Source organism: Notolepis coatsorum (genome assembly GCF_963971535.1).
Source record: "Notolepis coatsorum genome assembly, chromosome: 8".
Classification (NCBI taxonomy): Eukaryota; Metazoa; Chordata; class Actinopteri; order Aulopiformes; family Paralepididae; genus Notolepis; species Notolepis coatsorum.
Window position 1 is genome coordinate 98,240,030 of NC_140172.1, and position 22,500 is coordinate 98,262,529.

General features: G+C 46.6%; 1 protein-coding gene across 2 annotated transcripts in view; it reads right to left on the reverse strand.

Moving 5' to 3' along the window:
• med13a (mediator complex subunit 13a) overlaps positions 1-22,500 on the reverse strand; it is a 211,346-nt gene that overhangs the window by 41,826 nt on the left and 147,020 nt on the right. For both annotated transcript variants that reach the window (XR_014619986.1, XM_084319688.1), the window contains exons 9-16: positions 18,615-19,400; positions 17,221-17,440; positions 8,857-8,887; positions 7,650-7,768; positions 5,275-5,365; positions 2,751-2,956; positions 2,418-2,608; positions 363-1,327 (exon numbers count right to left, since the gene is read on the reverse strand). Coding sequence is in view for 1 of the 2 variants with exons in the window: in XM_084319688.1 (XP_084175814.1) it covers positions 363-1,327; positions 2,418-2,608; positions 2,751-2,956; positions 5,275-5,365; positions 7,650-7,768; positions 8,857-8,887; positions 17,221-17,440; positions 18,615-19,400 (2,609 nt within the window). In the remaining variant the exon portion in view is untranslated. The remainder of the gene's footprint in view (positions 1-362; positions 1,328-2,417; positions 2,609-2,750; positions 2,957-5,274; positions 5,366-7,649; positions 7,769-8,856; positions 8,888-17,220; positions 17,441-18,614; positions 19,401-22,500) is intronic.

The window sequence follows — 22,500 nt, forward strand, 5'->3', positions numbered from 1 at the left end:
AGGTCACAACATGTTTACAGGAACGTTTTGGAGTTGTATTTTAAGTGTATTTCGTGACTGGAACTAGGCTACACTGGCACACCTACTTCCAGTGAATGACGCTAAGCTAGGCTAACGGAGTGGCTGTTCCCTAAGCCTAATGCATGCACAGAGAATAAAGGGTATGTATCTGCTTGTCTAACTCCAGGGTAGATGGCAAATAAGCTAATTTCCCAAAAACTTGGCGTGTTCCTTTACGCCAAAATGCCAATATGAAAAAGAAAGTTGTTGTTGAATAAAAGAAAGATGACACTTGGAAACAGGACATTAAAACAGCACGTTGTGTAGATGCCCCCTGTAGGGAGGAGTAGTGTGTCTCTCACCGTTCTGTTGGGCCCAGTGGTGCAGACAGGTTCTCTTCACCAGCGCCTCGTCCACCTTCCCCCCAGACATGTTGTCCATGAACTGCCTGCCATGCTCCAGGGCCATGTAGCAGTCGCTGTGGTAGTCCCTCTCCTCCACCCTCACGCCCGCCCCCCCCCGCGCCGCCGCAGTGCCCTCCAGGGCCTCCGAGCCGCCCGAGGAGGAGGAGATGGGCGAGAAGGGGTTGGTGCACTGGTCCTGCAGCAGGAGGATGAGCTCGTCCGGGACCCGCTCCTCCCCCCCGCGACCCCTGACCCCCCCGGCCCCGTCCGACGACGACGACGACAGCCGCCGCAGATCCTCGAAGCGCCTCTCCGCCTCGCGGCTGATGTCCGAGCCGCGGCCGATGATGTCCAGCTCGTCCTCCAGGAAGAGGCCCGAGCCGTTGCCGTAGCGACGGTTGACCACGGCGCTGAAGCCGCAGGTGCACGGGTACTGGGCCTCCTCGCCGCCGGCCGGGTCGCTCAGGTACACGCCCACGTCGGCGCCCTTGATGTTCATGTTGCACACGCAGATGCAGCAGCTGTCGAAGTTGCAGTCCCGGAAGAGGTTCATGACGGACTCCGAGAGGATCAGGGTGACGTAGAGGCTGTGGGCCTCGGGGATGGAGGGCGCGGTGGGCGGCTCCACAGAGTTGAGCGGCCGGCAGGTGGAGGGCGTGGAGGCGGCGGGAGAGTAGAGGTCCGAGTTCTCGTACTTAACGGATCCCTGGGCGCTGGAGGGGCCCCCCCGGGGGGTGCGCGGGGTGCGGGGCGTGCGCGGGGCGGGCGCTGAGAAGCGCGGGGTGGCGGGGGACGGCAGGACGCCCGCGCCGCTGTTGCTGGGCGGGGCGCTGTTGTTGTTGGACGCGAAGGGCGTGTGGGTCTGCGGCGTGTAGCTCTGGCTGTAGTCCTGGTCCATGGTGCTGCCAACGCTGGGTATGTTACTGGAGAAGGCAAGACAGGAGGAGAGCAGAGGAGAGGAGAAGAGAGGAGATGAGAGGAGAATAGAGGAGATGAGAGGAGAAGAGAGGAGAGGAGAGGAGGAGAGCAGAGGAGGCGAGACAGGAAGAGAGCAGAGGAGAGGAGAAGAGAGGAGATGAAAGGAGAAGAGAGGAGATGAGAGGAGAAGAGAGGAGAGGAGAGGAGAGGAGAAGAGAGGAGAGGAGGAGATGATAGGAGGAGAGGAGGAGAGCAGAGGAGAGGAGAAGAGAGGAGAGGAGGAGAGCAGAGGAGAGGAGAAAAGAGGAGATGAGAGGAGAAGAGAGGAGAAGAGAGGAGAGGAGGAGAGCAGAGGAGAGGAGAAGAGAGGAGATGAGAGGAGAGGAGGAGAGGAGAAGAGGAGAGCAGAGAAGAGGAGAAGAGAAGAGAGGAGAGGATGAGAGCAGATGAGAGGAGAAGAGAGGAGGAGAAGAGAGGAGAAGAGAGGAGGAGAAGAGAGGAGAAGAGAGGAGAGGAGAAGAGAGGAGAGAGGAGGAGAGGGGAGAGAGAGGAGAGGAGGAGAGCAGAGGAGAAGAGAGGAGGGGAGAAGAGAGGAGGAGACGTCACACAACACAGAGGAATGAGTCACAGAGAAAGATCAGATCTGACGGCACGCTAGAATAATACTACTTGTTTACTTTCCGAGGTCAGACAGTTTAGTGTGGTCATGAATGTTCACGCATTTCACTATCTTAACTGTGTGACCGCAAATAGGTCGACGTATATATAAGGGAGCTGGGCAATATTTATTTAGCGGGGGGAGACTGCAAACATCATGTTTACATATAAGAAAAAGAGCGAGAGAGCAGTACAAAAAGAAAACAAGAGACAGACTGCCATTTCAACAAGCAGGCAGGTGAAGTCTATTTTCATAGAGAGAGAGAGGAGAGAGAGAGAGAGAGAGAGAGAGAGAGAGAGAGAGAGAGAGAGAGAGAGAGAGAGAGAGAGAGAGAGAGAGACAGCTACGGTATGGTACAGCTAACGTAGTGTGGAGAGAGGTCTGGCTACGTGAGACTACAGTCCAACGTTCACAAGCTCTGACCCAGCCGGCCTCACCTGTCCTTGTTGAGGAAGGCCATGACGGGTCCAGGGTGGAGCATTTCCCTGGTCCAGCTGGGTCTGTAGATGCAGTCGTCCACCAGCTTGATGGGGGGCAGACACTGGCTGGGGAGGGTCTTCAGGGGGGCGAACATGGAGCAGCCTACAAATGCCGGGCACAGCTCTGGCTTGTAGACAAACGAGTAGTCCTGAGAGAGGGGAGCGAGAGAACGAGAGAGGGGAGCGAGAGAGGGGAAGGGGGGGGGAGCGAGAACACAATATATCGTATTATGTCTGTTAAGTTATATATGACACAAATAGATTGTGAAACCACACCCCAGGTCTCCTCACCGTGATCTCCGAGGGCTTGGGGCTACAGAAGCCCTCCTCTACCTCCATTTTGAAGTGGCCTCCCAGGGAGCCGTCTAGTGAGGTCATGCTGTGGTTGGCCTCCATGCCGCCGTACTCCTTGCCGCCCATGTTCATGGGGGAGTAGCCCATGGTGTGCTGCTCCAGCGAGGGGGGCGTGGGGAACATTTGGTGCAGGTCTGCGGAACCTGGAGGAGAAAGGAGGAGAGATGGGGGTGGGAGGATGAGGAGGAAGAAGACGGAGGACCTTGTGCGAACCCTGCTATGTGTTATATACTTATATGGTAAGTCAGAGGTGGACTCCTCTCTACATCAAATAGAAGCGCTGGTACGGAGCAGGTGTGAATTGCACCATTAGAAGGTCAAGGTCAACTTTATTTATATAGCACATTTTAAATCAACCGAAGTTGTACCAAAGTGCTGTACAATATAAAAACAGAAATACTAAAAGAAATACAAAATACAGTATACACAGAAAGTCATAACAACTACAATAAAACATTTTAAACAATCACGACACGACCAGGGATGTGTGGCTTACCAAGCCTCAGAACGCTAATAAAAACAGGTGAGTCTTCAGCTGAGTTTTAAAACTCTGTAGGTTTTATTAGAGGTTTATTACGTGTTGTGCCTCTTCCCACCCTCTGTGTACCATTTCATCTTTACACTACCTGGGTGAAATGACACCATCTCTCATGTAATCTCTTACAACAACGAGGGTCAGGGTTAGTGATCAAAGACGAGTGATCCCGAGTTGAAATCTGAAGCAAAGGCAAATTGTATTTACTTGTCATTTTATCCATTGAGGGGGAATATTTGATTCTGCTCTCTTCAAGTTTCAAGTTTGCTTTTATTTGTCACGTTATAAAGTACATGTACATTAGTGAAATGCTTGGTTCTGTATAAGCCCCTGAGAATGTGATTCATACAGTAGAAAAAAAATAGTAAGTAAAAGAGGAATAAAATACAACCTAAGTACAATGAAGTAAAAATGCAGGCAATGAGGTACAACATTTTAAAAATGAGGTAATTTTTTTTATTGGGTATGGATGTAGTGCAAATCACTTTAATAAATAGATTAAATATGGTGTAGTGTTAAAGTGTTTAAAGTGAGTATTAAGGTGAGTGTTTGTTTAAAGTGAGTGTGTGCATGTGGATGTGTCATGTGTGTGCAATGAGTGTAGATGATGGGTTGTTACATGGAGTCATTGAGCATCCTGATGGCCTGGGGGTAGAAGCTCCTTCTGAGTCTGTCTGTACTGGCCATGAGACTCCGGTAGCGCTTGCCTGACCGCAGCGGTGCAAAGAGGCAGTTGTTTGGCTGTTCTTTCAGCAACTCACACTTGTTAAGTGACACACATTCGCTCCTGAATGGGACCCGATACAACCGTGACCCTCAGACTCCCACCGCGACGTGACCCTGTTTACCAAAGCACACGCCGGCTCGATACAGTCCAGCCTGAATCCAGCATGTTTTCGTGGGAGCAACAAATCCAGAGTCCAACTGTGAGGCGAGCTCCTAGTGTTTGCTTACAAAGCCTGTGCAACAGTCACACACAGGAGGAGATAACAAAAACACTTGCTCCAGACAGCCCCAGGGCTCCAAGCTGTCTTTTTTTAAGGAGCCAAACACTAAATGCATTAACAAACTATCCGCCACTAGGTGGTGAGGCATAGAGTGAGCACTGTTTGGAGCACTGGAGTGTAGGGGGAAGCTTTCATTTTCACTAAGCTATTTCATTCATGTGAGGAAATTCCACTTAACCAGGCATTGTGTACAGAGGAATCCTACAGATAAAAGCGCAGTGGTCCTGGGGGGAAATATCTGTGTTGTTGCCTCCATGAAACTTAAAAAGGTGCACCATGTCATTTCAGGACATGTGCAGTCTGCAGTTAAGTTGACAAATCATATTTACAATGTGTGTAATTCTTGTAAATATTCTATCTTATGTCAATCAATCAAAACGACATCATTTTGAGCCACCATGAACCAGAATGTAAGCCCAGAATATGTTTGTACACAAAACTGCCTTTAGTAAACAACCACAGTGGAAACAGTAACTTTTCAGTTTGTTTCCAGGGTCCCAGTTTACCTCTGAGGAGTTTGTTTATTATTCAGTATACAATAGAAATATACAATAATACAATTTTCACTTCTCCGACTCTACCAAAGTGGAGATAATGAGAGAGAGAGAGAGAAAGAGAGAGAGAGAGAGATAGAGAGAGGGGGGGAGAGAGAGAGAGAGAGAGAGAGAGAGGGAGAGAGAGAGAGCGAGAGAGGGAGAGAGAGAGTGGGAGAAAGGGATAGAGAGAGAGTGAGAGAGGGAGAGTGAGAGAGACAGGGGGGGAGAGACAGAGAGAGAGATAGAGAGAGAGGGGGAGAGAGAGAGAGAGATGGGGAGAGAGAGACAGAGAGAGAGAGAGAGAGAGAGAGAGAGAGAGAGAGAGAGAGAGAGAGAGAGAGAGAGAGAGAGAGAGAGAGAGAGAGAGAGAGAGAGAGACATACTTATGCAAGAGACTGGGTCCAGAGTAGCTGACTTCGGCTCCTTGGAACCAAACTTATCGTCCGTTCCGTTCGCCGCTCGTCTGGAACCAGGCTACAGAGAAAAGAGGCAAACAAAAACAAAGTATTTCAGCACCTGACGGATTCAATCCGAGACTTAAAAGTCAAGACAAAACATTGGAAAACATAGTTTCAAGTTTCAAGTTTCAAGTTTCTTTAATAGTTGTCATACAGAAGTACAGAATACTTTTATACAAAATGCTTCTTACTGTTACGCTCCAGAGACTGTGCAAGACAAGATAAGTATGAAATAAAATAACATAGTATAGTATGTAAATTAGAAGTAAAAAAATGAGGTCACAGTGTTCAGTATAGACATATGTACAATGTTCGATGCAGAATAGACGTAACTGAGTTACCATATAATATACAATACTATGCAGTGTACTAATATACAATACTATATAGTGCAAGGCAGAAATGGGATGAGGTGTAATTTAGGTACAATTTACAGTAGGTGTACGAGTTGTAGTGCAAATCCTTTATCAATAAATATAAAGTGTGTTTGTGTGATCTAAAGTGTGGAGAGTGGGTGCTGCAGTGTGTTGTTTGTTTAAGTGAGTGTGTGCGTGTGGGTGTGTGTGCTGTGTGCATTTGATGGTTGTTGCATAGTGTTTATTGTTCGTTTAGCAGCCTGATGGCCTGGGGATAGAAGCTTCTTCTGAGTCTTTCTGTGCTCGCCTTAAGACTCCGGTATCGCTTGCCTGACCGCAGCAGTTCAAAGAGGCAGTTGTTCGGGTGGCTCGAGTCCTTAATAATTCTCTTAGCCTTCCCCCTGCACCGCTTGTTGTAAATGTTCTGGAGGGTGGGAAGCCCCCCTCCAATTGTGCGTTCGGCTGAATGTGTCACTCTTTGTAGTCTGCTACGGTCTTGTGCAGTGCTATTCCCAAACCAGGAGGTGATGTTGCCAGTCAGGATGCTCTCTATTGTACATGAGTAGAAGTTCCTAAGGATCTTCTGACTGACTTGGAACTTCCTTAGGCGCCTGAGGAAGTAGAGGCGTTGTCGTGCCTTCTTCACAACACTGTCAATGTGTGTGGTCCATGTCAAGTCCTCGGATATGTGGGCTCCGAGGTACTTGAAACTGTTCACTCTCTCAACCGGTGCCCCGTCGATGCTGAGGGGGCTGTAGTCCTTGACCCCCGACCTCCTTTTTTTTTTTTTTTTTTTATCTTTCTTCCCCTCCTTTTTCCCAATTTTTCTCCCATCCCACCCTTCCTGGTTGTTGCGTACTTTCCCCTACTGTTGGTCTGGGAGACCGGAGACTGTCACATGCTTTCCTCCGACGCATGTGCAGCCTGGGGCAGGCCAACCTGGCCGCGCAGGTTCTCACCGGGGAGAGTGTAGCGTGTGGGAGGCCACACTATCTCTCCTCAGTTCCAACCCTCGCTGAGCAGGCGCCCCGACCGAACTGTAGGGGTCGCTGTCCACAACGCCCAGGACCCACCCTTCAGCTTTCACACCCCCTGATACAGCCAATTGTATCAGTGTGAGAGGCCAGCCAAGCTGATAGCAACGGACCCCCAACCTCCTGAAGTCCACAATCATCTCTTTTGTTTTTGCTGACGTTCAGGGAGAGGCAGTTCTCCTGACACCACTGTGACAGATTTTCTACCTCTCCATATTATCGCTCAATATTTTCCTTTTTTTCTTTCTTCAATATTATTTCCGTCTATAGTGTGGTAGTGAAAGGTTAACCATCTGTAGTGTGGTAGTGAAAGGCTAACCTTCTATAGAGTGGTAGTGAAAGGGTTAACCTCATGTTACAGTCAGTCATTCCGCTGGGTAGATATTGTGTGTGTGCATGCGCATGCATGTGTTTGTTATGCTCCAAACAGCCAGGACAGTAGCTGCTGCAGCTCTCGCGGTGCTTCGGTGGTTGTGTGTCGGTTAGTGACGGGCGGAGCGGCAGCTTTGGAAGCCGTCCATCTCAGGGTCGAAAAGCTGTTTGGCATCTTAAGGCACTATATTACACTGCAGTGGAGTTGTAGTAGGATGCCTTTTGACAGCTGATGATGGACAGCATGGAACTAACACACACACACACACGCACGCACACACGCACACACACACACACACACACACACACACACACACACACACACACACACACACACACACACACACACACACACACACACACACACACACACACACACACACACACACACACACACACACACACACACACACACACACACACACACACACACACACAGGACAGGCACACCACAGAACACACAGACACTTCCTCTTTGCCAAGCGCCACTCTATCTAATGGGCTATTCATTGTGGTTTGATGGGAGGCCTCCACTGACCGCCAGCTCGTCCTCGTCGGAGTTGAAGAGGTTGTCCAGGTCGTTGATGGACACCACCAGGTCCGTCTCGTGGATCAGGCTGGTGGACATGCGGCTGTGGGCAGCGGCCCGCTGGGCATCTGTAGGGGAGGGAGAGGGAGAGGGAGAGGGAGAGGGAGAGGGAGAGGGAGAGAGAGAGAGAGAGAGAGAGAGAGAGAGAGAGAGAGAGAGAGAGAGGGAGATGGAGAGGGAGAGAGAGAGAGACATACTTATGTACTGTAGGCTATACAGGATGCTATATTGTTTTGGGATTATATCACATTAATGCATCATCTACGAATGGTTGTATTGTATTCAATGAATAACAAAACAGAATAGAGGTGGAGAAGCAAAAGATTTGAGAGAAGAGAGCGGAGGACGAGAGGAGGAGAAGAGAGCGGAGGAGAGGAGAAGAGAGAGGAGGGCGAGAGGAGAAGAGAGACGAGAGGAGAAGAGAGCGGAGAAGAGAGCGGAGGAGAAGAGAGCGGAGGATAAGAGGAGAAGAGAGGAGAAGAGAGACAAGAGGAGAAGAGAGTCGAGAGGAGAAGAGAGCGGAGGACGAGAGAAGAGAGGAGAAGAGAGTGGAGGAGAAGAGAACGGAGGACGAGAGGAGAAGAGAGGAGAAGAGGAGAAGAGAGACAAGAGGAGAAGAGAGTCGAGAGGAGAAGAAAACGGAGGACGAGAGGAGAAGAGAGGAGAGGAGAAGAGAGCGGAGGAGAAGAGAGCGGAGGAGAAGAGAGGAAAAGAGAGACGAGAGGAGAAGAGAGTGGAGGAGAAGAGAGTGGAGGGCGGATCACTTCCCTATCAGGGTTAAACCACTTGGCTCTGAACATTTAGTACTTTGCTTTCTACACACTACACACAGCTCTACACACAGATCTACACACAGCTATACACACAGCTCTACACACAGCTCTGCGGCAAGGCTGATGCTCAACTTCTGGGTCCAAAAAAGCCTAAGAGTACTGATCTAGAGTCAGCTGTTAAGTTTAAATAAGGTGAGGAAAACAAGTGTTCCCGGTCGCTGATTCTATTACCTTGTCATTTCTGCTGCTGTGACCCCCTGGATTTCTCCAAGGATATTAATAAAATAACTAGTGGTGCATGTATGTGTGTGTGTGTGTGTGCGCGCACTTATATAACAGTAACCCAGCCACATAAAAGGCCAGAGGGCTGTGTGGTGTCTTACCGTCTGACTGACCTGCTGTGCCGTCTTCTGCCTGGAGAGAAAGACAAAAGAGACATGGGGGAAAGATGAAGTGATCCAGGTTATATATATACCACTGAAAGACGAGACCTTGAAAAGCAAAAACAAAAACATACAGTATCTGCTTTTTATCTGATAAAAGATTAAATGTGAAAGGGCTGTCAAATCAGTACGTATACGAGCCAGGGGGCGCAGCTTTGGTTTATCCAAGAGCAACATCACATCTAGAAAATGATGTGCTTTATACTTCAAATCAGAACAGGGGGAAACCGGAGGAAGCTACAGCTTGCTGAATTTTGCGGTGCTGCTGTGGAATAACTGTATCTCTCCCGCCATCCCAATAACTGTATCTCTCCCGCCATCCCAATAACTGTATCTCTCCCTCCATCCCAATAACTGTATCTCTCCCGCCATCCCAATAACTGTATCTCTCCCGCCATCCCAATAACTGTATCTCTCCCCCATCCCAATAACTGTATCTCTCCCCCACAGACTGTATTGTTGACCAGAGTGACAGTACAACTGTGTTGACCAGAGCAACAGTACAACTGTGTTGTTGACCAGAGCAACAGCACAACTGTGTTGACCAGAGCAACAGTACAACTGTGTTGACCAGAGCAACAGTACAACTGTGTTGACCAGAGCGACAGTACAACTGTGTTGACCAGAGCAACAGTACAACTGTGTTGACCAGAGCAACAGTACAACTGTGTTGTTGACCAGAGCAACAGTACAACTGTGTTGTTGACCAGAGCAACAGTACAACTGTGTTGACCAGAGCAACAGTACAACTGTGTTGACCAGAGCAACAGTACAACTGTGTTGACCAGAGCGACAGTACAACTGTGTTGACCAGAGCAACAGTACAACTGTGTTGACCAGAGCGACAGTACAACTGTGTTGACCAGAGCGACAGTACAACTGTGTTGACCAGAGCAACAGTACAACTGTGTTGTTGACCAGAGCAACAGTACAACTGTGTTGACCAGAGCAACAGTACAACTGTGACGACCAGAGCAACAGTACAACTGTGTTGACCAGAGCAACAGTACAACTGTGTTGACCAGAGCGACAGTACAACTGTGTTGACCAGAGCAACAGTACAACTGTGTTGACGACCAGAGCAACAGTACAACTGTGTTGACCAGAGCGACAGTACAACTGTGTTGACCAGAGCAACAGTACAACTGTGTTGTTGACCAGAGCAACAGTACAACTGTGTTGTTGACCAGAGCAACAGCACAACTGTGTTGTTGACCAGAGCAACAGTACAACTGTGTTGACCAGAGCGACAGTACAACTGTGTTGACCAGAGCAACAGTACAACTGTGTTGACCAGAGCAACAGTACAACTGTGTTGTTGACCAGAGCAACAGTACAACTGTGTTGACCAGAGCGACAGTACAACTGTGTTGACCAGAGCAACAGTACAACTGTGTTGACCAGAGCAACAGTACAACTGTGTTGTTGACCAGAGCAACAGTACAACTGTGTTGTTGACCAGAGCAACAGTACAACTGTGTTGACCAGAGCAACAGTACAACTGTGTTGACCAGAGCAACAGTACAACTGTGTTGACCAGAGCGACAGTACAACTGTGTTGACCAGAGCGACAGTACAACTGTGTTGACCAGAGCGACAGTACAACTGTGTTGTTGACCAAAGCGACAGTACAACTGTGTTGACCAGAGCAACAGTACAACTGTGACGACCAGAGCAACAGTACAACTGTGTTGACCAGAGCAACAGTACAACTGTGTTGACGACCAGAGCGACAGTACAACTGTGTTGACCAGAGCAACAGTACAACTGTGTTGTTGACCAGAGCAACAGCACAACTGTGTTGTTGACCAGAGCGACAGTACAACTGTGTTGTTGACCAGAGCAACAGTACAACTGTGTTGTTGACCAGAGCAACAGTACAACTGTGTTGACCAGCGCGACAGTACAACTGTGTTGACCAGAGCAACAGTACAACTGTGTTGACCAGAGCAACAGTACAACTGTGTTGACCAGAGCAACAGTACAACTGTGTTGACCAGAGCAACAGTACAACTGTGTTGTTGACCAGAGCAACAGTACAACTGTGTTGACCAGAGCAACAGTACAACTGTGTTGACCAGAGCGACAGTACAACTGTGTTGACCAGAGAAACAGTACAACTGTGTTGACCAGAGCGACAGTACAACTGTGTTGACCAGAGCAACAGTACAACTGTGTTGTTGACCAGAGCAACAGTACAACTGTGTTGTTGACCAGAGCGACAGTACAACTGTGTTGTTGACCAGAGCGACAGTACAACTGTGTTGTTGACCAGAGCGACAGTACAACTGTGTTGACCAGAGCAACAGTACAACTGTGTTGTTGACCAGAGCAACAGTACAACTGTGTTGACCAGAGCAACAATACAACTGTGTTGACCAGAGCAACAGTACAACTGTGTTGACCAGAGCAACAGTACAACTGTGTTGACCAGAGCAACAGTACAACTGTGTTGACCAGAGCAACAATACAACTGTGTTGACCAGAGCGACAGTACAACTGTGTTGTTGACCAGAGCGACAGTACAACTGTGTTGTTGACCAGAGCGACAGTACAACTGTGTTATTGACCAGAGCAACAGTACAACTGTGTTGACCAGAGCAACAGTACAACTGTGTTGACGACCAGAGCAACAGTACAACTGTGTTGACCAGAGCGACAGTACAACTGTGTTGACCAGAGCAACAGTACAACTGTGTTGACCAGAGCAACAGTACAACTGTGTTGACCAGAGCGACAGTACAACTGTGTTGACCAGAGCAACAGTACAACTGTGTTGACGACCAGAGCGACAGTACAACTGTGTTGACCAGAGCAACAGTACAACTGTGTTGACCAGAGCGACAGTACAACTGTGTTGTTGACCAGAGCGATAGTACAACTGTGTTGTTGACCAGAGCGACAGTACAACTGTGTTGTTGACCAGAGCAACAGTACAACTGTGTTGACCAGAGCAACAGTACAACTGTGTTGTTGACCAGAGCAACAGTACAACTGTGTTGACGACCAGAACAACAGTACAACTGTGTTGTTGACCAGAGCGACAGTACAACTGTGTTGTTGACCAGAGCAACAGTACAACTGTGTTGACCAGAACAACAGTACAACTGTGTTGACCAGAGCGACAGTACAACTGTGTTGACCAGAGCAACAATACAACTGTGTTGACCAGAGCGACAGTACAACTGTGTTGTTGACCAGAGCGACATTACAACTGTGTTGACCAGAGCGACAGTACAACTGTGTTGACGACCAGAGCGACAGTACAACTGTGTTGACGACCAGAGCAACAGCACAACTGTGTTGACCAGAGCAACAGTACAACTGTGTTGACCAGAGCAACAGTACAATTGTGTTGTTGACCAGAGCGACAGTACAACTGTGTTGACCAGAGCAACAGCACAACTGTGTTGACCAGAGCAACAGTACAACTGTGTTGACCAGAGCAACAGTACAATTGTGTTGTTGACCAGAGCGACAGTACAACTGTGTTGTTGACCAGAGCAACAGTACAACTGTGTTGTTGACCAGAGCAACAGTACAACTGTGTTGACCAGAGTAACAGTACAACTGTGTTGACCAGAGCAACAGTACAACTGTGTTGTTGACCAGAGCAACAGTACAACTGTGTTGACCAGAGCAACAGTACAACTGTGTTGACCAGCGCGACAGTACAACTGTGTTGACCAGAGCAACAGTATAACTGTGTTGACCAGAGCAACAGTACAACTGTGTTGACGACCAGAGCAACAGTACAACTGTGTTGACGACCAGAGCAACAGTACAACTGTGTTGACGACCAGAGCAACAGTACAACTGTGTTGACCAGAGCAACAGCACAACTGTGTTGACCAGAGCAACAGTACAACTGTGTTGACCAGAGCAACAGTACAACTGTGTTGACCAGAGCAACAGTACAATTGTGTTGTTGACCAGAGCAACAGTACAACTGTGTTGTTGACCAGAGCAACAGTATGGCTCTGTGACCAAAGCGGTTCTATGACTTGTGGATAATTTAAAAAAGGTTAAAACTTTTTAGATGTTTAGAACTGGAAAAAAAATTAAAAATAAATTTATAATCACACAAATCATAATCTAATAAAACGCTTGCATATTAAAATAAAGAACTGTGTGGCACACAGGTAACGGATAATGTGACAACAAACTGACAAACAGGCAGCCTACATTTGAAAGCTGCTCTCTCCAAGGAGGACAGTTTATTTCTGGCACCTTTCAACACAGAGAGAGAGAGAGAGAGAGAGAGAGAGAGAGAGAGAGAGAGAGAGAGAGAGAGAGAGAGAGAGAGAGAGAGAGAGAGAGAGAGAGAGAGAGAGAGAGAGAGAGAGAGAGAGAGAGAGAGAGTGTGTGTGAGTGAGTCAGTGTGAGAGAGAGAGAGAGAGAGAGAGAGAGAGAGAGAGAGAGAGAGAGAGAGAGAGAGAGAGAGAGAGAGAGAGAGAGAGAGAGAGAGAGAGAGAGCAGAAGAAGAGAGGGCAGCTAAGCTCTGCTGTGGATGTAATGAGATTCCCAGACAGACCTCATAGTGTATCAGAGAGGAATCAAGATCCAGGGAGCAGACGTCAATACCAGGGGAGAGAGGGAGGGAGGGCTGATGGTCTCACTGTGTACACAGTGTACAGGCTGTGGACGGGGGAGTGGGAATGCTATGTTCTAGCCATTGATTTTATTACGCTTCAGGGCTTTGGACTCTGTGTGGAGGGGGCTTTAAATCGGGTTTCCTTAGGACCAATGCATGTGAGAGGTAACATCAACACACACGCTATAATCTATAGGAGGGGTTAATGCATCAAGCTAGAATCTATAGGAGGGGCTAATGCCTCAAGCTATAATCTATAGGAGCAGGGCTCTAATCTAACTTTTTGAAAAAATTTAGGAGCACACAAAGAAATGTAGGAGCACACTGAAAATGTTCAAGTAACACAGAGTTTATTAACCTCTTCTACCCGTGCGGTCCATTGGCGGACCGCAAATGACATCACGCCATAAATCAATCTCTCCAGACTGTTTGACAAAAGTATAGTTTTATTTTTCAAACATATTCAAGTATAAACATCATAACTATGTCACAACAGCAGTTATAATGTATATTATCATCAATACGTTAGTTTACCAATAGGTTAAAGTGTTATTAGATAGATTTTCGTTTTCGTTTTGGTGATATTGGGAAAGAGAAAGTCAACAAGCATGAACCGCGGACAAACTATTATTTGAACCCTTTCACTACCACTCTACCAAAAGGTTAACCCTTTCACTGCGACACTACAGAAGGATAACCATTTCACTACCACACGACAAAGGGTTAACCTGTTCACTACCTACCACACTACAGATGGTTAACCCTTTCACTACCACACTACAGACGGTAACTGGCTGTAGTGTGGTAGTGAAAGGGTTAACCTTCTGTAGTGTGGCAGTGAAAGGGTTAAGTAGCAGTGTTGCTACGTTAAACTGATGCCCTCCTTTCAACCTCCACCCATTTCCTGGTCATAAGAAACGGCCCACCCTTGATCCCGTTTCACCCCAGGCAACCTTTGTCATGGGAGGGGAGCCTGCTTATCGCGGTGGTCGCTGGGGCTGACGATTGTCCCCAAGAATACCATTCAAATATGAATAGGCTGAAATGAAATGAAATTTGAATTAAATGTAAATATTAACAATATAATTGACATACTATTATTGCATCGAAGCAGGCGTCAAATGCTTACAATCAACAAGTTCATGGCGTGTTGTGTTTGCTATAATGGGTAGCACCACTAGGAAACGAGGCATTGGACTGTGCTTTGGAACGGCCATTAATAACCGCCCAATGCAGGCACATTTCCCCCCAAATCATGAAGAAATAACCAGTAATGGGTTTTCAATTGACCTCATATACATATAATGTTTAAAAATGTATCAACATTCAACTTCTTCCAATGAAATTAAATTCCAATGAAATTTGAATATTGTTAGCCTCATACGATAATTGCCTAAGTAATGTTTTGGCTAAATTGAGATTTCTGCCTAACTGTAATCTCACACTTAGTGCCTATGTCCTCAGCCAATCAGAACGCTTGTTACGTAAAAAAATCCCCATCTGCCTAACTCACTCGTGTGACTTGTGCATTTTAATGTTACATAAACAGATGGCGATCGCATGACTTAGGTAAGTATAACAACTGCCTTAGTGTATGGCATGTATGTACAGTATGTACAAGGAAAAAATGCCATGACATATTTTGTTTAAAAGTCACCTTATTTTGTTATGCAATAGTTGTGTTTTTGTATTTTTGCTAACTTGTTGATACACCTTGTGGAACTTATTTTCTAAATATAAATGAAAAATGAGTTTTGTCTTCTTTTCTAAACATCTAGAAAAATTACTTATAAGTAAGGATGCCCCTCGAAACCCGGCTCTAAACGGGAACCGGTACTAAATTAGAAAAAACCGGAGTATTGATAAACTCTGACGTTATCGGTACTGCTATCGGTAGTCTAGGAGCGGATTAGCTACGGAGCTAACAGAGTGTACCATCCATCTGCGACGCAACACTGGAAACAGAGTAACGTTAACGTTATGTCGAGTTCATACTACACTACACGTATGAACTCGACATAACGTTAACGTTACTCCGTTTCCATTAAGTGTTTAATTAGCAGCAATCTGTTGTTGAAAATGTTACATTAAAAATCTCCGTGCATAGCACTGGAAACCGGAAACGCAAGGACAGGAAGCTGTCATGAAATCATTGTAGTATTTTAGTCTTATTAACTAAAAGATTTTAACAAAATAAAAAGCAGCAGCACTATTGGATAACTGAGTCATGTTAGCTATGTATTTCTTTCTTTAGGGGATTAGGACATTTGTTTCACAGTTTTAGCATGATGTTTTATAGATGGCTAGGTTAAACACAGGTTTTTGTTTTTAAGAGGGGGGGTTTGATTTGATTTGATTGAAGTTTATGTCAAATATGCAACACAACAAACAAACAAGTACAGATATGGCCTTAAGCCGTTCAAATAATAAATGTATAATTTTTTTTTAAATAATAATAATCTAAAAGAACCGATAAGAGTATCGATAAAGTACCGAACCGTTAAGCAGTATCGATAAGAGTAGTAGTATCGATAAAATCCTAACGATACCCATCCCTACTTATAAGGCAACATATGAGGCTAACGCAGGGCACAAAATTTACTTTTTGACTCACCGGCCAGTGGCGGGTAGATGGGAAAATTCTACCCGCCAGGCATATTTCTTACCGGCCAAAAAAATTCTCGCATTTTTGTGTCACATACATACAAAATTGTCAGTACATTTCAAGTAGATAAGCTATTACGTTGAAGAATACACACTTAAAGAGGCCAGAGTTAAATTTGTACTCTCTCTCTGAAGTCTAAACTTCACAACACACAATCTAAAACCCCTCCCTACCTCCCTCTCCCAAACCGTTTTTTTATGTTGCATGATCATTTTTTTAACATTTAAATATCAACATTATCTGGCAATCCTCAGTAAATACTATCAAACTCATGTCATCTGGCGCGCACACACACACACACACACACACACACACACACACACACACACACACACACACACACACACACACACACACACACACACACACACAGAAAGGGCTCCTTAATTGAACAAGTAGAGAGAGGGATGGAGAGAGAGCCCCGCTCCCCCTTTCTAACCTCAGCTCAGCTGTTTTCTATCTGGCAGGATTGGCTAGTTTAGCTTAGCTAGCGGCTAACGTTATTTTCCCCCGACGGAAATGAATGACTAGGATGCCAAGCTTGTTAGAAGCATTGGAATTTACACTGCACATAGAAACAGCATGGGAAAAAAAGCTGAGACTGATTTAGTTCGCAAAATGCGACCAAAGCACTCTGGAACTATGCTATAAGTCTTCACACACGGACGCTTGTCACGTTTCACAAGCTGTTGTTGTTTGGCGTATACGTAGCTACCTTGGGCTACTTCTGATTGGTGAGCAATGAGAGCACAGCACTTCTGATTGGTAAGCATGACTGGCATGCAAGAAAAAAACTTGAATCAAACTCGCTGTATAACGTATCCCAAATCGCAGGCTTTGCGATTTGCTAAAAGGCGACTGTCATAAGACCAAAACACACCGCAGTTTTAATTATTTTACATGACTATTTTCATTTTGTTACCCGCCACGTGGCGGACAGACCTCTCAGTGTCACTCGCCAAACATAAAAGATGCCCGGCGGGCTCTAATTTCGTGCCCTGGGCTAACGATATTGAAGTTAATTCCTACAGCCCTTAGGGGTTACCTTGTGTTTCTTGCCAGGCTCGCGCTCAGCGCCCATCTTGTCCTTCCTATTGGAGAAGGTGAACTTGACGTCCCCCTCCTCAAAGGCGTAGGGGTCCACCTCTGGCTCGTGGTTGTCACCATCGGCAATGGCGGCCGACAGGTACTGGTTCCGCCGGGCCTGGTACATCTGGACACGCTCGTCGGACACCTTCAGAGGCCAATTGGACGTGGACATCAGTCTGGGGACGAGGGGAGGGGGACAAGCAGGTATATTTGATTTAGATTTTTATATTTAGATTTGATTTTTTTTTATCTTTGATTGAAGTTTATTTCAAATATGCAACAACAATAAACAAACATCAAGTATAGTATATATAATATAGCCTTCATTCATTTTCATTTTCATCACATGAATTACACCATTACACCATTACAGCACTACACAATTATACCATCACAGCACTACACAATTTACACCATTACAGCACTACACCATTATACCATTACAGCACTACACCATTACAACACTACACCATTACAGCACTACACCATTATACCATTACATCACTACACCATTACAACACTACAATATTACAGCACTACACCATTAAACCACTACAGCATTACTCCACTACACCAAAGAATTCACCATTTACTAGGGATGGGACCGAATATTAGAATAGTCGTTTCTGTTATTAAGATCGAAAAAAAAAAATTACAATCGAATATTCGTTTTGTAAAAAAGAAAATTATAATAATAAATATTCGATATTATGAAACACGAATTTTCGAATAGCACTTTTGCTAGAAAGTCCCATCCCTACCATTTACACCATTACAGCACTACACCATTACAGCAGAGGTGTAAAATACATCAACGTCTTTTATCTAACTATATGTTTCACTACATCTATCCCCTGGGTCCAGTGTGTGTATGTGTGTGTGTGTGTGTGTGTGTGTGTGTGTGTGTGTGTGTGTGTGTGTGTGTGTGTGTGTGTGTGTGTGTGTGTGTGTGTGTGTGTGTGTGTGTGTGTGTGTGTGTGTGTGTGTGTGTGTGTGTGTGTGTGTGTGTGTGTGTGTGTGTGTGTGTGTGTGTGTGTGTGTGTGTGTGTGTGTGTACGGAATCAATGCATACTGCTGGACCTGCACATTGGTGATGTATGATGTCAAAAGGCACATAGCGAGAGATTAACATGCCATGTCCAGCTAAGCACTGAACAGTCAACATTCTGAGGTTGGTGGCTGTGAGGCAGGGGAGGAGGGAGCGAGGGGGAGGACGTGTTATTGTGGGGGGGGGGGGGGCTGTGTGGCAGTATGGAAGGTGTGTGTGGGGGGGGGGCTTGGATACCTGACCAATGAGTAACTGAATGACTCTGTTGCCCAGGTATGATGTGAGAAGTCACCGTCACTCACTCTGTGACAGACACCAAGCTGTCCTGCGCTCCCGAGGCCTCATCCCGCAGCTTGTCGCCGGGCAGATTGCCTGGGGGCGGTGGCAGCGAGGGAAGCTCCGCCTCTTTCCTGCGCGGCAGATTGAAGAACCTCCACGGCGCGTGGGAGGAGCCGTCCTCTTCGAGGTCGAAGCCGGCGGCGCCCGCGTAAACAGCGGGATCCTGCGGGGGCTCCGAGTACGCCCCCCCTGCCCCCCCAGAATGATTGTGATGATGATGATGATGATGGTGGTGGTGGTGGTGGTGGTGGTGGAAGTGCTGGGCCAGGCCGTCGAACCCCCCCCCGGGTTCCTCCCCCCCGGCGACGCCCTTCAGGCAGGGCTCCGGGTGCCGCTGGTAGAAGTGTTGGACGTTGGGACTCGAGGGCGTTTTCACGCCCCCTGACTCCCCCGACTCCTCACTCTGCTCGCAGGGGTGAGGGCTAAGCGGAGGGGGCTGGGGGGACGGCCCTCCACTGCGGAGCCGCGGTGGCTTGGCGGGGTGGATGCCGGTGAATCGACCCCCGTCCCGGACCCTCATGGCCAGCAGCCTCTGGCCGGCCGCGGAGGACTCCATCGCGTCGTCGAAGGTCGGACTCCGGTGGTGGAAGGGAGTCTGCGGTCTCTTCTGCTGCTTGTTGTCCTTCTCTGGCTTCTCTCCTCCTCCGGCCTTGTGCTTGGTGGCGAGCTGGGAGGCCTGGCCGCTCGCCTGGCCGCTCGCCTGGGTCTGGCCCGGAGTGCTGCCCGACCACTGCTTCACCGCCTTGTGTCTGCAGGGGAAGAACAACAAGGACAGAAATACTAATGTCAATTCAGCCAACAGTGGAAAGAAGTCCTGAGTCCTGAGAGCTGCATCTGTACATAAGTTATTTTTGCAGCAGTTACTGGAAAATCTGCCACACTCCCTTCTGATCTCTGACACCTTAATTACCTCAATTATTCTCACCTGTATCATGGCTACTACGCTACTCTACTGCTATCCAATTAGTGCAGACTACAAGATTGAAAGTGTTAAAAACTACAATACTGATAAAAAAAGGCCCATCTGCAAGACAAATTCATGATTTACATTTTACACTATTAATCTAATAAAGTAAACAAACAGTGCATGTTTTGAAATGATATCCATTCGCTTTTTTACAAGGCGTTTCCTTGACTACATGGGATTAAGGCTGAGACCACTTATCGATAATTATCGATAACTGCGTGAAATCGATAAAAAAATGTGCATGTGTAAAAAAAAACATGTAAAATAATATATTTATTTAATATTTTATACTATACTAAAATACTTTTAGTGTTTAGTTAAAACATCCACATTTCATGTAAATTCAGTTGAATTGCAACTCTGCACTGTGCATTCCATTCAAAATTCACAGACTATAAAATGAGAAGGATCACTGTGGTAGTTTTGAATGGGGAAATCTGTAACACTAAAGATGGCGGCAACGACAAAGAAGTGCTGCAAAATAAACATGAATTAGTTGTTTAAATAATAATAATAAAAAAATCGATATTTATCAATAATTTTGTCCCGATTTATCGATTCTTCTAAATGGCATATAATAATAATAATAATGGATTGGATTTATATAGCGCTCTTCTCTGACTGACTGTTGCTCTGACTCAGAGCGCTTCACAGAGTCCATTATTCGTTCATACACAGTCATACCGGTGGTGGTAAGCTACAAATCATCTCAGTCTTACATGGGATTTGAACAAATAGCTGTGCCAACAAATAGCATACACGTCCGGTCAGGCAGCTCTCATATCCAACAGCAGTTCCTTTATTTAGCTGCTGTTCAACAGACCAGACTAACACGTCTAACCCTCTAACCACATCACCTCTAAGGCCATGTCCAGACGAAAACTATTTTGATCTTTTTCGTTTTCATTTAGTTTTCATTTAAAAAAAGCTTTCCGTAAAAATGAAATCGTCTCAAGAAATAAGTGCGTGCCACAAATTTATAAAATAAATGTCTTTCCTGTTTTAGACGTCGCTCTTTTATTTTGAAACCCCCCCGACCGGAAGTGTTGTCGTTGTTTTTGGTAGTGGAGTAACTTGTGTCGTCCGGTTCTGTGGTTTTGAGCTGACGCTAGTTTCCAACGGATAGGAGAGACACACACACGCGGCGCAAATGCAGCTTCACAGGCAGCCGGTGATGAGGAGGAGGAAGAGCTGCTGATTTTAATCGGCAGGAGAGAGAGAGAGCGCGTCAAAGCGCTATATAATAATATAATAGCCCCGTGGTGCGGTCGGAGGCAGCTAGAACTACCTGTTGTATTAAATTAATTGATTGATGTTTAACTTGTCTCTGTGTCCAGTCCTTTCGACTAGCTCCACCCGTGCATTGTAAACAATGAGCTGTAGTTGTAGCTATGTTAATAAATTCTGAATGGCATTAACGTTAGTTGGGTATGCTAGTGCTAATGTTGATAGCATTGAATAGCATCAACGCCTAGCTGGCTGGCTACAACGAATTCTCACAAGCTGGCATCGTAAAATCTCAACACCAGGCCCATGGGAATACTATTTACTAAATTATGGAGGCTTTTTATTCGTCAAGGTAAGAGAGGATTTGTCATGATCAGCTGAAGGCGTATGCTATGGAACAGTCTATGTGCTTGGCTACTTAGCTTATTTGGGTTTTCAGAAAAAGGCCTGCTATGTGTATTTATTAATCACAGTAGCCTCCCGGTGTTTAATAAAAACTTCTAGCCAGGACATATCTGGACATATATGTATCATGTTTCTTTTTTGTTGGCTGGGTTTGCATGCGGATTAAGGGAGATGTCAATCTGTTGTCGACGGTGGTAGTGTGGCCATGTTTAGACGGAGAGAGTCTCAACAGAAACCGCAGAAGTCGTCTTGTGGTCTCACTTTTAATTTTGCGTTTAGACTAGTGTTTTGGGAGGGATTTCTTCGTGCAGACGAGGCTGTAAAAGTGTAGTCGACTCGAGACGACGGAGCCCCGCTAACCCATACGCTACACTGCCTCAGGTCGTTGAGACAACCAGGCATGCTGTGAAGACCCGCCCTACTCTGCCTCTGATTCGCAGACTGTGGGTGGGGGAATGTGATTGGACCAAAGCAGAGTCACACAGACAGTGGCTCCAGTCACTAATAGTTGCGATAGCCGCTGGACTGATTCTTGTGTATTTAAAATGTAGCCTTCAGGTGATCTCCGTGGATAGAATCAGACATGCTTGTTTGCTTTGTTTACGCTTCTAGGCTACTGGCGCATGCCTGTGACGTAAGCAGTATGCGACGAGAGCCTTGAGAACCCTTTCGTCATAGTTTTATGCGGTTTGACTGTTCAGATGATAGCGCGAAGGTGTATCGTTTCTAGGATTTCCACCCAGGAAGGTGGTTTAACTTTTTTGCGGATTCTCCCCGCAAAAACGCGTTGCCGTATAAACAAAAGGCACAGCCGAAAAAATATTTTGCCGGTTTCACCCGTGAGCGTTTACGTCTAAACATGGCCACAGGCGCAGTACATTTAGCTGTAAAAGCCCGATCAAGCTCAATAGCTTCTGTAACACGAACGCAACTACTCTGTACAATGCCAATGTTGGCTGAGTTTGCACATGCGGGTTAAGGGAGAGGTGGGCTATCGCGTCATCGGTTCAGGAAAATGCGCGTATCGCTTGTAAAGACGGCGACGCAAGGGGGGCGTCTTCAGATTTTCCCACTCTGGGACCCGGTCTCAGAAAATAGCGTCTTCAGGCTCCCAGAACGCAGTTCCGTGTGGATGAAAGGTGTATACGATCAAATACTTTGACTGATACAACCGGAATCGGTTTCGTCTGGACATGGCCTAAGGGCCCTGCCTGTAGTTAGCCGTTAACCCCCACCGGGCACATAAAACC